At 35.8% G+C, this 16,244-nt stretch overlaps 1 protein-coding gene across 2 annotated transcripts in view; it reads left to right on the forward strand.

Annotated features, from left to right (window-relative positions):
• XPO4 (exportin 4) overlaps window positions 1-16,244 on the forward strand; it is a 72,194-nt gene that overhangs the window by 41,821 nt on the left and 14,129 nt on the right. The window contains exons 7-12 of one of the 2 annotated variants that reach the window (XM_061457649.1): window positions 5,839-5,951; window positions 8,337-8,494; window positions 8,767-8,941; window positions 13,010-13,186; window positions 15,048-15,190; window positions 15,275-15,447. In XM_061457649.1, the coding sequence (XP_061313633.1) occupies window positions 5,839-5,951; window positions 8,337-8,494; window positions 8,767-8,941; window positions 13,010-13,186; window positions 15,048-15,190; window positions 15,275-15,447 (939 nt within the window). The remainder of the gene's footprint in view (window positions 1-5,838; window positions 5,952-8,336; window positions 8,495-8,766; window positions 8,942-13,009; window positions 13,187-15,047; window positions 15,191-15,274; window positions 15,448-16,244) is intronic. The other variant, XM_061457650.1, reaches the window with a different exon arrangement.

The following is a 16,244-nucleotide window of genomic DNA, read 5'->3' on the forward strand; positions in this document are numbered from 1 at the left end:
CTATGAACACATAGTAGTTTGTTGTGGCATGTTGGCTTCTGTAGGGTTTCTTTTTTCAGGGCTGTTACAGTGCTGTTAAATGTTGTTTACTTGGATTGAACTACTTCGAACTCCATCTTTTCTTAAATCAATGTTTTGACTAAGTGAGGAAGTGCAGGTGATCACTACTGAGAAGTACAGCCTTCTGCTTCACAAGAGTGCTTTCGGGGATCCTGCTTCTCGTACACTGCAAATGTCCGAAGTCTCCAGTTAAGGAGCTGAATGTTGCTGGGCTTTAATGCATTTTGGCATGGACGTACATGTCCTGTGGTGTCAGGATGTAATTATAATTTGTATTCTTTTACCTCCAGAGATATATCTCATTTCTCCTTGACTTGGGGATTTATCTGTTCTTGGCAGCCATATTCTAATGGACTTTGGATAAATGTCCTTAAATGCAAAAGTTCTTAAACAGAACATTAGGTTTTTGTCCAGCTGTCTTCCATCTACAGAAGGGTGTCTACTCCTGTCAGTAGGAGCTGTCATAGAATTACTTATCCTTTATGCATTAACATATGGATTATAGTATATGAATGAAAAGGAACTTGAGCTGCTTCTTGTTTTGGATTTGATGCCTCTACTGGCTTGGTGACAAGCTGTCAAGTGTTCAAGCAAATGTAAGAATAGGGTATTGGACATAAAATACAGGTTACATAAAGCCAATGGATGCACTCCATTAACATGCATCGTTGCTGTTCCATTGAAATTAATGGTGAGATGGCAATTGCATAAACTGACTGAAACTTTTGTCTGATCTGAACACTTTAAGTATGTGTGTTCTTTGGCCACACAGTTAAAGGAACAAAGCTTTTCATATCTCTCTTTTGAAAGTGTATCAAGAATGAGACACCTTTCAGAGAGATCCTGTGAACCATATAGCTCTGCAGACTTTCAAGATTTGAACTTGGTCCAACCCATATTGGTAGCATCTGTTACGCATAATGGAAATGCGTGAAAAACACATAGAATGCCTCAAGAAAACTTGAAGCTTGTTTTGAGGAATGATTCAAGTTGGCATTGCCTTTGAAAAAGCATCCTGCCTTGACACCTCCAGTGGGCATGATACTGAGGAGGGTACCACCTGGTTGAAAACTTATTTTAGCCGATTGGGGTCCCCAGTTTGATTTGTTGCATGGCTGCAGAAATGGTTGAACCTGTACCAAGGAGTGACAACAGATTTCCCTCAGCAGCAGGGCTGCTTTCCTTAGGTCTTGTGTTTGTTAGCAGCCTGGGATTATTCTGAATTTACTATAGCAGTCTGTCCTTATCTGGAAGATGAAAGGTTGGGGTAACATCCTGGCTATTGTTTGGGATATAAAATAAAATTCAGTGTAACTAAATAGTTGTATTTAAGAAAGTGCAAAAGAGAGCTGCATTTATCAGACTTACCACTCTTAGGTAAGTAGTAACTTTGAAATCCCTGAAGCTTAGAAATTATTTTGAGAGTGCTATGTGTTTTCTTGACAATCATTCTTAGCAACTTTTTAAGACAAAGTTGGGCAAAACCAAGATAGACACATCCCCTGAATTTGATCATATTGGCACTAAACGTATTTGTATTTATATTGGATTTTTCAACATTTGGGTTTACCTGAATGAATCCTGAAATCAGTTGGCAGTGAGAGAGCATCTTAAAAGCATTAAATCAGAAGAGGAAAGCAGACCATTAATGACCCTCTTTACGAAGGGGAACTGTTTATATATATGTAAACATAGAATAGTTAGGGTTGGAAAGGACCTTAAGATCATCTAATTCCACCCCCCCTCCCATGGACAGGGACACCTCACACTAAACCATGTCACCGAAGACTCCATCCAGGCTGGCACTGAACACTGTCAGGGATGGAGCATTCACAACTTCCTTGGAAAACCCATTCCAGTGCCTCACCACCCTCACAGTAAAGAGCTTCTTCCTTATATCTAACCTGTGTTTTGCTCTTCTGTTCTCTTGCCCCAGTGGTTTTACGTTTCCAGTTTTGCAGTGATTTGTCATCACCTTCCTAAATGGCAGTGAGTATATAGTGGAAAGGTGTGACTCCTGAGCTGTATCTGCATGGCAGTCACTTTGCATATGTGCTTTTAAGTGTAAGTTGGGCTTAAAGTGATTATCCTTCACACTACCAGCTGTATAACCATAGCAGTAAAATGTAGCAGGAGTTGCAGAATCCACTTGAGTGGGCAACATGAGACTTGGTACTAGCATGGTTGCACTGCGTGCAGCTTCGGAATTGACCAGTTTTAAAATTAGGCTGGGTCTTCCAGCACTTCCTACACCTGTTGCTGCAATCTGAGTCCAGTGTCTCCAACACAAAGTAGCTGTTTCATTCTCATGACAGTTAATAGTGTTTAATAATTAAATATTTAAGCATTCATTCCTTCTCCTGAATCCTGAATATATTTGCTGGGAGCATTAAGCTATATAAAGATTTGTTTCTCCATAGGGGGCAGCAAGCCTCTGCATCAGTTTAGGCTGTTGCTCCCAGATTTATCCCATGTGTTCAGCTGACTGGCTAGCAAGCCAGAGGAGATCTTAAAAATCCGAACAAAATCAGTATGTTAACATTATAACACTGGATGGCAGATTTCCAGGCAGTTACCTTTCTAATGCACTTTTTGATTTATAAAATGTAAGTCTGACTGACACAAAGCTCTCCAGAAAATGTTCCAAACAACAAAGGTCAAGTGATTAAATGAATATTACGAAAGATATTCAGGCCTTGGCACTCCAGGAGTTTTCCCTCCATTTCTGAGTAGTTCTTTGCAACTGTAGACACTTGTGAATAAGGGTCTGGCAGAGGAAATCTCAGCTTTGCTTTTTTGAGTTCTTAATTTACAGCTTTGTGGAAGGACAAGCCTTGATGCTTCCAGGAATAAAGACTGGGATCTGTTCTCAGATACTGGAATCTGTGGGAAGTTCTGAAGTGAAATGTCTCATGGCTGCCTTAGGATAAAAAATATTTTGATATTCATCTTCAGCTATCAGCCCCTTCCTTTAACAGAGGCAAAGAGTGTGAGGAAAACTGTAATTTTGTTTATGTTTGATTTTCTTTTTAAAATGTGTTTCTCCAAGAAGCATATAAAACTTTCTTTTCTTCCAAAATTACAAATTTAGAACTTTAAAGAGATTGCTCTTATTCCTCTAACTCATGAAACAAAGCCAAGCATAGAACTAATGTCTATGTACATAAATTTAGGCAAAGAGAAAATAAAATCCATCTTAAAGAGTATGGTTTTCTCCTGTTCTCTAGGCACTAATTAGTGAGCATATCAGCCTTATTCACACAGGCATCTAATAACATTTTTATGCTTTTCAGTAGAGCTTGGTATATGTTATTGAATAATCTGTTCTGATTCAAGCAGAAGTTTCTTTGTAAGAATCAGTGTCCTCAGACTTGTAAACTGTGTGAAAGATTGCTGTACTTCTAGTAGTTGTTACCTAGCTTGAATTTTCATGTCACTTAAAGTGAACTGTTACTCATTCTTCAGCAGAACTGAGAATGTTACAAACGGTATTTGTTACCACAAGTGGTTTACAATTGTCTTTCATTAAAAAAAAATAAAAATAAAAAAAAAAAACAACAAAACCAAAAAACCCTTCAGGACGTCATAGTACAGACTGATCTATGTTTATCCTAAGTCTGTGTTATAGCTTGAGAAGTTACAAAAAAGTGTTGTGCTAGTTCTGTGCTTTCTGTCTCTTTATATGTATTGAGGGGTAGATTAATTTTTGAAGACTGAATTTGGCCCACGTACACCCATGTACTATATAATTTAGTGCCAGTTTTTTTTTCAGGTTTGGCGTAACTGGACCGCTGTTAATAAGGCTGAACTATAGCACAGAGTAAGTTGATGTGTTTCACAGAAGCAAGCATCTCCGCAGCTAACTTTGCTAATGTTTGCATACATCCAGTACATAATGGAAAATGGGTGTAAGATCTTCATGATAGCTGCAGGCATAATTTGTATTATTCAGTGAACAGATATTTTGCCCACAAATCTGCTATTGTCAGATGTGTCATCAGTCCATTAGTATGAGAAATGGTACTAAAAATAACAGGATAGGGCTGCTAAATACTGAGGCTTGTTAAAATAGTGACAGCAAAGGAGCCCTTCTTTGATTCCATGTGAAAATTGTTATATAGCTGGTCTCTGCAGACTTAACCTAGCAAAGAGCAAATTGATTTCCAGAGATTGGTAATTTATCTAATATCATCTTCTAATGTCGATGTATTACGAAGCCAGTCATTTATTGGAGAATTACAGCAAAGGATACACATGTCAATAAAAAAAAAATTAAAATACTGTATTTTTTAAAATGTTCCAAATGAAAAAGGATGTTTGCATGTGGAATTCATCCTTTTATTTTTTTAATCTGGGAGACTTGAGGCATTTTCTGTTGCTTAAATTACATATATATTTCAGATATGAGTAAAATAGACAGTTCTGTGATTGGTATAGTTCAATACACACTGATAACTTTGAAAATGGTGAAATGTTTTACTCTAATATGAAAATCCCTGATTGTTCTTACATGTTAAAACATGCTGGCAACAGTTCTGGACATGTACCACCAGTGAAAGTCCACCTGGTACTGTGCCATGGAGAAAGTCACGCTTTTGAACTGTGATTCTGCACACTGTTGCTAGGAATTTTGGGTTTTGGCAGAACTCGGAAGACAAGTGTAAATAAACTAAAATTGTGCTTTTTGCCTTGTGCAACAATTCGTATTAAGCTAGATGTTTGCTTTATATAAAAAAAAAAAAGTTAAGGCGTCTTCTTTCTAGAATGATACCATTGTGAAATTTATTTTCTTCTAGACATATAAATAAATCTTGATACACAATTTTTTATAATACCTTTTGACTTAGAATACAAACGTTAATGTGGTTCATTACCAATAATTAAATTGCATGCAGCTGAGCATGCTGTTACTTCTTCTGATGGTTGTGTTAGGAAGAGATCAAAGAGGATAATAAAGGGCTTAAAAAAGGCATAAGTTGCCGAGTTAAAGCAGTTTTACTGCTGCTCAGATTGGGGATGTTACAGAAGGAATCATTTTCAAAAATCTTTGATAAATATGTCTTGCATGATCAGACTGAAAGACTGAATATAACTTGTTTGTTTAAATGTTTTTGCTGATTTGCATTTGCAGAATTTTGTAGATTAAAGTTTTGCCAGAACACATGGTAAGAGCTGAAACAAGTGCAGGAAAATTGTGGCTTCATGGTGTGCATGTTTTACATGTGTGTCTCTTACAAACGTGCTTAGTATGACAATCCTTGTGGTGTCTTAAGCTTTTGTTCTTCACAGTGTGATTAGAAAATGTAGATTATTGCAGGGCTAACCTATCTGCATTCTGTGACGCATATTTGGCTATTTAGAAAAATAGGATATAGATTTCAGTGAGCTATAATTAGATCTCATAAGGCCTTTTTAAAAGCTGCCAGGAAAATTTTTTAGAAAATGATTTCCTATTTTGCATAAATTTTAACACCTGTTAATTGCGGTTGCTTTTTTCCCTTCTCGCTGTGTCACATTAGACACCCTGGTTATCAAAGTGATCGTATCACCATGGTATGTCTCATAATTATGATCAAACTGTTATCTAACATTCCTGGAGCATTCTTTTTTTCAATACTTAATACCTTTTATTCCTTGGCCTCATGCATGAATTATGCTGTGTATGTGAAGAGGCTTAAAGTTTGTTTCCATTACATTCTTTCTGAATGGATCCTGTTGTATCTAGGATTTTTTTAAAGCCAAGTAGGAATGTTATTGTTGACCTTGACACCAGATAACTGGGCAGACATTATATAGCTATGTTTGAATCCTCGCAAAATGTGATGCTAAAGCCAACAGAATCCTGGCGCGAGACCCTCCTGGACAGCAGAGTTATGGAGCTTTTCTTTACAGTAAGTTTCTTTCTTCAACTTTCATAGTCCAGACCACAGGGAAAGCAGCTCCTTCCTGTTCTAAAACGGTTTTGTTGGACTCTTCCTTTTGCAACAGGTAGGACTGATTCTGTTAACTTCAGCTTGCTTATGAAAGCAAACAGAAGTGTTGTATTTTTCTTAGGTTACAGAATATGTATTTTGCCTATAAATTGCCTAAAACTGATGATCATTAACAAAAGTAGAAGGTGTATAGTGATCTAAACTTTTACACATTTGATACTTCTTTACATGTACTCATCAAATGAGAAGCATGATGAGCAGTAATAGAGTATCTTTCAGATACAGTGTAATGGCTCTCAAAAAGATCAAATGAATGTTATGTGTTTGCTGATCTTAAAGCACTTGCTCAGTGAAACAGCTGAAAATAAGTAATATATTTGCAATTTTCTAGCCAGTTTCAGCATAGAGTTTTGCATCTCTTTCCTCAGCACAAAGTAAATCCAAAAAAGTTAAGATAAATTAAGTTAGGAAGGATGGGGAAGAGTTGGGAAAGGGTAATATAATACTCAGTTTCTGTAATTTAAAAAAAAAATATTAAACTAGATAAAATTAGCAGTATGTTCTTTCTACAACTGTTGGAAGAAGTTTGTAGTCACTGCTGAGCTATGGGTTACTGCAGCAGCAACATGTATTTGCTTATAAATTCATTTTCTGTGTTATTGTATCTTGTTACATTTCTTAGAACCTCAGAATTGAGCATTCTCAGGCTATTTTATTTTTTGTAAAGCAGAGAAATAATGTGCTCAAAACATGGATAGGCAAGGTCGATATCACTCTCCAGCGCTCCTTGAGAGCTGTCTGATATGTGTTTGGACACATGTCTTTGCTTTATGGGATTTTTCAGTAAGTTATATATTTTTGGGGTTTGACTGCAAGTTTTTCTGTTCCAGCAGTTTTGAAAAGGTGAAAAAATCATTGGCAGAACTCTTAGCAGCTACACTCAATCTGAACAGCTGTCTAGACTATCCAGACAGTTGCTACTGTCAGCTGTGAACCTCCACATGCAAATAACTTTTTGGGTTATATATTAACCCTTCCTTGTTTAATAGTATGAATTTGTCAGAGTTGGATATCTCTTTCTTGGTTTGGTTTACAATTACTTACTCATGCTAAGTATAACACTCTGAGTAACATGCAGAATTGTTTTAATACATTTTCATTTTACGTGATAGTAACCAAAACTCGCCTGTATTTGATTATTTTTGAACGAATGCTAGGCAGGGCAATACGCCATCAGTTTTTGTTTTAGATTCCTGATTTGCAGTGGTTGAGGCTTGTAGTATTAGTTTGCTATTTGAAATAATGTGAATGGTAGTAATTTATATGCATGTATCTGATCTGAGAAATTTTAATAACCTTGCAAAAGTTGGCAGGACTGTCATTTTAGAGAGAGCCTTCAAGTCTAATCTCAGCCTAGTGTGGGACGTATATTAGGAGGGGTATTTCTGTTGCGGGGTTTGTCTCTCCTGCACCTTGATCTTCAGAGATTAATTACGCAGCTAATCCAGCTAGTTATGAGTTGGGTGAAGTTGCAACTGTAATGCCACAGAGAAATAGTTAGTGTTTTAACTGTTCTTTTATCTGTACTAATGCTGAAATAATTTAACTAACTTTGCTTCTGGGAGGAAAAGCTACCCTATGTGTATTTAGTCAGTATATCTTATGTGAAAAAATGGGAGGCATGAGCCTAAGAAAATAATTTAAATCCATAATTGACAATTAAAATAAGTACATGATAATATGATTACTGAAAAGTTAAGATTTGAATCTAGAAAGAGTCACCAGCAGAAGTAATGACATAACAGTTTGCAGATACACAGGAAGATTATTGTTGGCCTTGTATAATGTAAGGGTTGCTGCCAAGGAAGTGATGCATTCATTTTTGTCTGTCTTCAGTGTTTACCTCTGCTAAAGAAGCATCTATATAATCTTGATTGAACTTGTTGACTAACTTTAGCAAGACTCTGTAGCCTAGGCATAGTTAGCATAATAGAGATGACTGTCATTATTGCTGTTTTTAGAAGGAGCAGTATGTCTGACTGGCTGGCATCTGTTTCTCTCTTTAAGATGTAACATTCAGTAGACAGTTCAATTTTCAACATGTAGGTGAGACTTAACTAAATGTTAGTTTCAGTGAGTTAATTCGAGGCTAGGATTTTGTGAGCCAAATCATGATTTTGATGTTTACTATGGTTTAGAGAGCTGTAGAAACCTTTGCATTTCAGATTGAATGGAAGTTCTAGTAAGCTTTTTTTGGTGTGTGCTCTTTTGGATTGAGAGCCATGTGACTGTTGTAAGAACACCCTATTTTTGTGTATTATTAACTATCTCACTTCCTGAAAGGTACATCGAAAAATCAGAGAAGATACAGATATGGCCCAAGATTCATTACAGTGTCTGGCACAGCTGGCGTCTTTGCATGGGCCAGTCTTTCCCGATGAAGGTTCACAAGTTGATTACCTGGCACACTTCATTGAGGGATTACTGAATACTATCAATGGGTATGTATGCCTCCTCTCTAAATTTAGATGGTATCTTTAATCTTTAGTTTGGAGTGTAGAAAATCTGTGTGGAGAACTGGTACGGCTTGCTTATTTCTGGATGTAATTTGTGTTTACTGTTGGATTACTGAAATTAAGAGAAGGCAGTTTAAAGTAGGTGGGGCTTAAGTAACGTGAAATAAATTTGTTGATTGAAAATATATATTGACGAAATCAATTAACTTCTAGAATTTTTCTTAGTGGCAAAAACTAACTGCTATTTCTATCCTTAGAATTGAAATAGAAGACTCTGAAGCAGTGGGAATTTCCAGTATTATCAGCAACCTGATAACTGTATTTCCTCGCAATATTTTAACTGCCATTCCAAATGAACTTTTCTCTTCATTTGTTAACTGCCTTGCACACCTCACCTGTTCTTTTGGAAGAAGTGCTGCCTTGGAAGAAGTGGTAAGTATCTACTCTCAAATGGCAGGTAGTTTTTTTTGTTTTTTGGTTTTTTTTGTTTGTTTGTTTGTTTGTTTTTTTGTTCCTATTTGTGATAAGCATAAGTAACATGACACTTTGGCTGTTTTATTAATAACTGTTGTGAATTCAGTGGTTTTGTTCTAGATATTTCTGAAATCACATCTGAGGATTTTCTTTTTGTTTTAAACGACATAATTACAGTGTGCATCATTCAGACTTTGATTCAAAGCACTTGTTACGTTTTTCATTTTAGAAAGATTGGATTCATTTAAAAATATTGCTGACTTGCTCTTGTAGGACTTTTCTGAAAACTGTTGTAGATAATGAGTTAGTCTTGAAAGCTTAAAATGACTACATGAACATATGGACAGACTGAAACTTAACTGCTGTCAAGAGTTCTGAGTCAGGAACTTCTGTTTTGAGTTAATGTAGCTGTTAAGATCTGTTGATAACCCCGTATTTTTAAGCTGTTTGAATCATCCCTTCATTGCTGATGCAGTTCAAATGGGAATTCTGTGAACAAATCTAGCACAGAAATTCAGAGGACTTTTTCTGTTTACTTTTTTCAAACTTCAGTTGTAACATTTAAGAGCAGTTGGGATAGTCTGAGTTTTCTAAAAACTGCATGTAAAGATAACTTCTATAGAGACCTAGTTTAAGGGAAAAAGCCCATAAGAATTAAAGCAAAAGTCTTGCACTTGAACTATTTTTATGTGCAGTAGCTATCTTTTAAAAGTATGATTATTAAGTTACTAGCCAATATGTCCCTCATTATCATTAAAAAGTATGATTTTTTTCCATTTTTGCTGTATTGACTGGGCTTAATTACCTGCATTTGAAAACAGTTATAAAAGTACTTAGTTATAAAGTTGGTGGATGTGTTTCTTTACCAGAGATCACAGCATTTCCTGCATTTCCTGCAGAGCATTAGATCATTTCTTTGCTGCAAGGTTAAAATGTATGTTACATGTGACCCTGCACTCACTGAAACTTTCAAGTGTGTTCATGTCTTAATCAAAAAATTGGTGATTAAATTTAGATTCTATAATACAGCTAATTTCCACACATTATTGGTCAAAACTTGCTCCGCTTTTGAGACTTTCTAGCGTAATACTGAATATATGTTTTGGTGCTTGCTAGCACATTTAAGAATGCTCCTGAAACCCTTACAGAAAAGATGCAGCAAAACCACAGACACTCATCATTTAAATTAATGTTTTAATAACTTTAATAAATGTTTTTTCCTCTGCTCTGTTATTTGAGAGCTAGAATATGCAACCATATTTAATGAAAACAGTGCTTAACTTACAGCCATTCAAAACACTTCATCTCTTTGCAAAAGCTTATGGTAGCTTGTACGACTGTCTGGTACTAAGTTTGTTTTGGAAATGGCTGGCTATTTATCCGAATAAATTGTGGCTTTTTGCACTTGCATAATCCCATAATTTTTGCTGAAGAAAGTCTCTTCAGTGTTAAGTGTGTTCTCAGATTCAGCAACATCAGAGAGAATGCAAGATTTTTTTTTTTTAAGAGAGAATTTTCTCAGTGTCCTAGAATCTTTGAATCGTTCTTTGCAAATAGGAACATTTACACTTCCATGCCTTCCATTCTGTCATAGCTCTTACAGACATCTCAACTTCATGCTGTTTCTCTGATTTCTAGGAAGATACAGAATTCTGTTGGTGGTGGTCCTTCAAAAAAAATAACTCTTGTATCTTAGCAGTGTGTCAGCAGTAAGACATGCTACAGAGGCATAATGATACTGCATGCTGTGCCTTTAGATATACTGCTTTGCATCCCTGAAAACAATCTTTTGGCTTAGGAGTGCCCCAGCCATGGTTAATGTGTTCCTGAGCTTCTTTTTTAGACTGCCTGTAGTGAAACCTTCTGTGAGCTCATGTACTGTCTGTTAATTAAGAACTTTTGGTAGATAAAATACTGGTGTGTGTTGGGCTCACTAGAGGCCTCATAATATTCTTAATGCACTGCTCATGTTTCATGATTTTTTTTTTTCCATATCATGTGATGGGAGAGATCATTCTGAATTTAGTCCTCTCTGCTGTGCTTCCAAGTCTTTCCAGCTTGTTGCTGCTTGGCAAATTTTAGAAGTTTTAAGAGTCATCAGACTGCAAAGGCAGAAATACCCATGTTTCCCATACTAGAGAAATGAAACATTTTTGCTTTGACTTTACTGATTTTTTTTTTTTTTTTTTTTTTTTTTTTATCCTGCCTCTCCTGAAGGTCTGAGTGCTGAACTGGGCTCTGCAATTGCTTCTGTTGGATCCATCAGAACGATTTAGCTTGCCAGTCTACAGCATGTCATTTAATTTGCCTGTGTGGCATCTTTGGTAGCCCAGCTGTAGCTCATCTGAAATAAGGATTGGGAATTTTTGGTAGTTTCTCTGTGATCAAATTTGCTCAATAAGGATAAACTCTTTCTACTACTTTGGCATGTATTTATGGAGGCTCTTATTAATCTTAGCTTCCTTATGAAAATATCATAAAGTGTTAAAAACTTTTCTTCCGTGGCATTAACTTCTGTATGAATTGGATAAATTTGAGTTCTTTTGTTGTTTATAAAAAGACATGTCTCTATTGATTTATGCTCTGGATTATTATACATTATTAAAACTTATATGTAAATTATATATGTAAATATATTATACACATGTCAAAATACTTTGGGATTGAATGACAGTCTTTGAATTCGTGTGTCTTTTAGGCAAGTTTTAGAAAGATATGGTGTCCATCCTAAATTTGTGAGTTATGTTACTGTTAAATGCGATTTTGGCTCCCTCCTTGTCATCTTCAGCTTTTGTTTTCATACTTGTATCAGTGTATCCCACATTTTCCTTCTGTAAATATGACCACTTTGCAGTTATAAAATGATGCTGTGAAACTTTCTTGAAATGCTTCCAACGTGATACCAGTTTTCCAGCCAGTGTTTTCCTTGCCTGTTCATCCAGCCATGTCTGTAACTTCACTGAAAGTCAGAAATTCTTCTATCTGGAGCATAATTAAGGCTTTAATAGTTCATTAAGCCATCATTTTACTGAGCTCTTCTATCTCAGAGTAACTTTTGTGAGTGATCCTGTTGTTTAAAACTTGAGAAGACTTCTTAGAGGATAGGAACATAGGAATGTTCAGCTTTAGCAGCATGTACAGTCACACTTAGGTTATTTGAAGTTGGATGTATAGTACCAAGTTAAATTTTTGCATCAAATCAAAAAGTTAACAGGTACATTAAAAATACCTTTAGAAAGAAATGGCCTCTTTGCTATTTGGGTCCTTTAGTTTGCCTGTAACCTGGGACTTTGTTTTTCAGATACGTTATTTCTTTTTGCAGCTTGTGTACTACATAGAAACATATAGGAATAACTAAAACCATGATGTGGTAAACAATTAGTGTAAATTGAGTAAGCAGTTGGAGGTGCAGGCTTACTCTGTGGAATTCTGCTTTTTTTTTGTTGTTGTTTTTTGTTTGTTCATAGAATGGGAAGTTGTGTATCACCATCAAAACTGGTTACCTGTAGTAAGGTTTCTTGAACGCATGCAATGTTGCAACGATTTCCTCAGGAACAGAGAATTATCATCTTTTATCTTTATTTCAGAAATAGTGGAATACATACAAATCTATATTTCCATGATTCATATTTGTCTAGTTAAAAAAGAAATAATGGCTCAATTCTTTGTTTCTAGTAAGAGCTGAGCTGCTTGGCATCTTTGGGGTAAAAGCTTGGTAGCTTCTGTGTTTAGGTAATCATGCATTAGTGGGTTAATTTAATACTGTTTTGATTTTGAACATCACATGAAGAGAAATAGCTAAACACTTTGTGTTTTTAAAGCCTAGCAAGCATGAAAGCTGCACTGACCTTTTTGATGTGTTGCTTCAGGTCATTCTGTTTTCTTGGCTATCATTACATGGGTTTTGTGACTGCTTTTTTAAATTGTTTCAGTATTAGAAGAACATTGCTTAAATAATAATGAATATAAGTGTATTCCTCTGGTGTCATTTAGGACTAAGATTTTTGTTTCTTTTATCTCTTACAGCTTGACAAAGATGACATGGTGTATATGGAAGCATATGATAAATTGCTGGAATCTTGGCTTACTTTGGTACAAGATGACAAACATTTCCACAAAGGTTTCTTTACCCAGCATGCTGTTCAGGTCTTTAATTCCTACATTCAGTGCCACCTAGCCGCTCCTGATGGTACAAGGAATTTGGTAAGCCCCCATTCTGGTAGTTTTTTATGATGATAGATAGTAACTAGCCCATGTCTTTTGGTGTGTACTGTATTATGTAGCAGAAGGGAGTAGTGTAGAATTAGTATTTGTGACTTTGAAAATGAGAATTTGCCAAATTTGTTCCTTAGTGGCTGTTTTCCACTCTGTTTCTCTCATTCTGAAGAGGAACTAAAGGAATATAAAGTTGTAAATAATTTGAAAAAATAAATTGAAAAAAGTAGACCTCTTACTCAAACGAACATGCGTCTTACTGTTCTTTCCACAGATAAGATGACTAAACTCTTGACTGTCCTTCTCTGGACTAGGGTCCAGAGAGACTGGACTATAGGTCCTAGAGAAGGACCTATAAAAAATCCTATATGAAATTGTAAGCCTTTTATATGGTTGGTACCTTGCACTCACACACTTTAAAATATAATTTTGAAGTGTAATTGACATGCATAAATATCTGAAAAAATGTAGAAAGACCATGTTCAGACTAGAAGAAACTCACAATATTGTGTGGTTCTTTTGGATAAAATGAATTCCTAAATTCTAGAGAAAGCACCATATAAAACTTAATTCTACACTCCCAATATGTAACAGATGCTGATAACAGTGCCAAACCAGGGAGAAATATTTCACAACAGAACTTCGAACTCATATCAGGCGGTCTTGACATAACTTGTATACACAGGTTAATTCATGTCATTCTGTGAGATAAGTCATTTATCCCATGGGTAACCTTTTAAAAGCCACAGCTGGCATTTTAGAATGCTTCTTGTTCAATATCAAAGCAGTAACAGGAACTTTCAGTCTCTGCTTTGAGACCAGAGGCTCACCCCTCAGTAAACAGCTGCAACTTTGAAGTCGCCAGAAGAGAATGATTTGCTGGGTTACATGAAGAAAAAGATGGGTTTAAAGCACTTTGGATAAAGAGCTGTGTGTGGATTCAGTTTTCCAGAGCATTCATAGAAACAAAACAGACTGATAGCTTTCACTGTCACGTGTATTTTATTTTGTTAGTTGTGTAAATTTTATGATTCTCTAAGAGCTGTTTTTTAAAATATTTTTAACATCAATACTTAGTTTCTACATATCATGGTTCATCTCTTCAAGAATTAAGGTCTGATTATTATTTAATTGTTTTTTTATAATGTAGTTGAGATAAGCTTTGAGAAATCAAACAGTGCAACTTCTGCATCAGCAAGAAATTAGATGGCAATGATTATGATTATTAGTCTTCTGCTTCCCTGAAGTTACAGCATTTACTTTATAAAGCTCCCCTTCCCCTCCCCCCCCCCCCCCCATGGGTTATGGAAAGTCTTTAGTGAAAGTGATTATTTTCATTTCATCATAAAAAATACTTATTACGTTACTGATGTGAGATCTCAGACAACTGAGAACATCCTTGACTTCTAACAGTGGATGGTCTACAGATCTGATTTATAAACAACTCTGGTGTAAAGAAGCTGGTTTTGTTACTGTTCACCTTGGGCTTTTCCTATTAATAACAAGTGTCAGTTTTCATAACTCTTTTGAGTTATCTTTTGACTGTTTTCAGATATAATGTTTTTACTTGAGAGCACTATTGGGAATGGTAGCAAGTATACAATTAACTGAATAGGGTATTTTGCTAGTGAGTTTGTGAAATGCTGATTTGAAAACAGTATGAAGCTACGTTTAGTCCTCTGTTTAACTTTTCTTTGTCTGATTTAGTATGAGTCTGTTCATCCATGCAAAATATGGATGGAAAACATGGAAAGAAAATGCGAAAATAATGTAGAATATTGTGGCAGTGATAAAATTTAAGAAGGATAATACTAACTGGTTGCTTCTGATTTTGTTGAAATAACCAAAGACTGCCAATGGTGTGGCCTCTCGGGAAGAAGAAGAAATAAGTGAGCTGCAGGAAGATGACAGAGACCAGTTCTGTGACCAGTTGGCCAGTGTAGGCATGCTGGGGAGAATTGCTGCGGAACACTGTATACCTCTTCTTACAAGGTACAAATAAAATAGTCATGAATGCAACTCAATAAAGCCATCACGTCTGAAAGGCCTGACTTTGCCGAAATAGTTTAAAACCAGTGAAGTTATGTTGTTATTTATCCACAGTTTATTAGAAGACCGAGTGACAAGGCTCCATGGTCAGTTGCAAAGGCATCAGCAGCAGTTACTTGCCTCACCAGCATCAGGGTCAATTGATAATAAAGTGCTTGATGACCTGTATGAGGATATTCATTGGCTTATTTTAGTCACAGGTTAGTGAACAGCTTTAAATAGTACTTATTCTGGTATTCTTATTGCAGCTGGAACACCTCAGGCCAAAAAAAAATCCCTGTGTATCAACTACTGACTAACTATAAATTTTATCCCTAATGATGCCTTCATCTTACATATACTACTCACAAAGTCTTTACTTTCATCTGTCTTGAGTAATCTGAACATTTATCTTTAAAAGATTGATGAAATCTTTACATGAGGTAATGTCCTTTGGAAGTTCCCACAACTAATTTTCTTATAGATTGTTTTTTTTTCTTTTTTTAACATGTGTCAACCTGTTTAAGAAATTAGTCAGTTCATGCTACCAGTCTGGGGGCACATGACTTTATAAGGGAATCAACATGAGATCAGGATAACGGTATTACTCGGAGGTGATGAAGAACTAAGTTCCAGAATCTCTCAGTGCTGATGATCTGTGTCCTGGTATTTTTTTCTTTCACGGAACTTGAATTTAGAACCTGTTTGGTTTTGATTTTTAAATGGAATTATCTTGCATCTGTTTGCAGAACATAGTAACAACTAAGATAGTGTCTGTACTTTTTTAGGAAAAATGTGTACTTGATGAAATTTTATAGGATCTTTTTGAACATCTGTCTTAGTTGCTCTCAGATGTTCACATGAATGTGGTTTACAATTTTGTATAACTGTGGAACAGAGCTCACAGATGGGTATGAGATCAGACACTGAAAACTATGACTAAAGCTGGAATTAATATTAATTGAATGGACACCAGAGTGTTAAAATCCCATGATTCACCTGGTCTGTAGTTGCTATG

The sequence above is a fragment of the Pezoporus flaviventris genome, unplaced genomic scaffold (assembly GCF_033815535.1).
Source record: "Pezoporus flaviventris isolate CSIRO_AGI_PZ_B2104156 unplaced genomic scaffold, CSIRO_AGI_Pfla_v1 ptg000025l, whole genome shotgun sequence".
Classification (NCBI taxonomy): domain Eukaryota; kingdom Metazoa; phylum Chordata; class Aves; order Psittaciformes; family Psittacidae; genus Pezoporus; species Pezoporus flaviventris.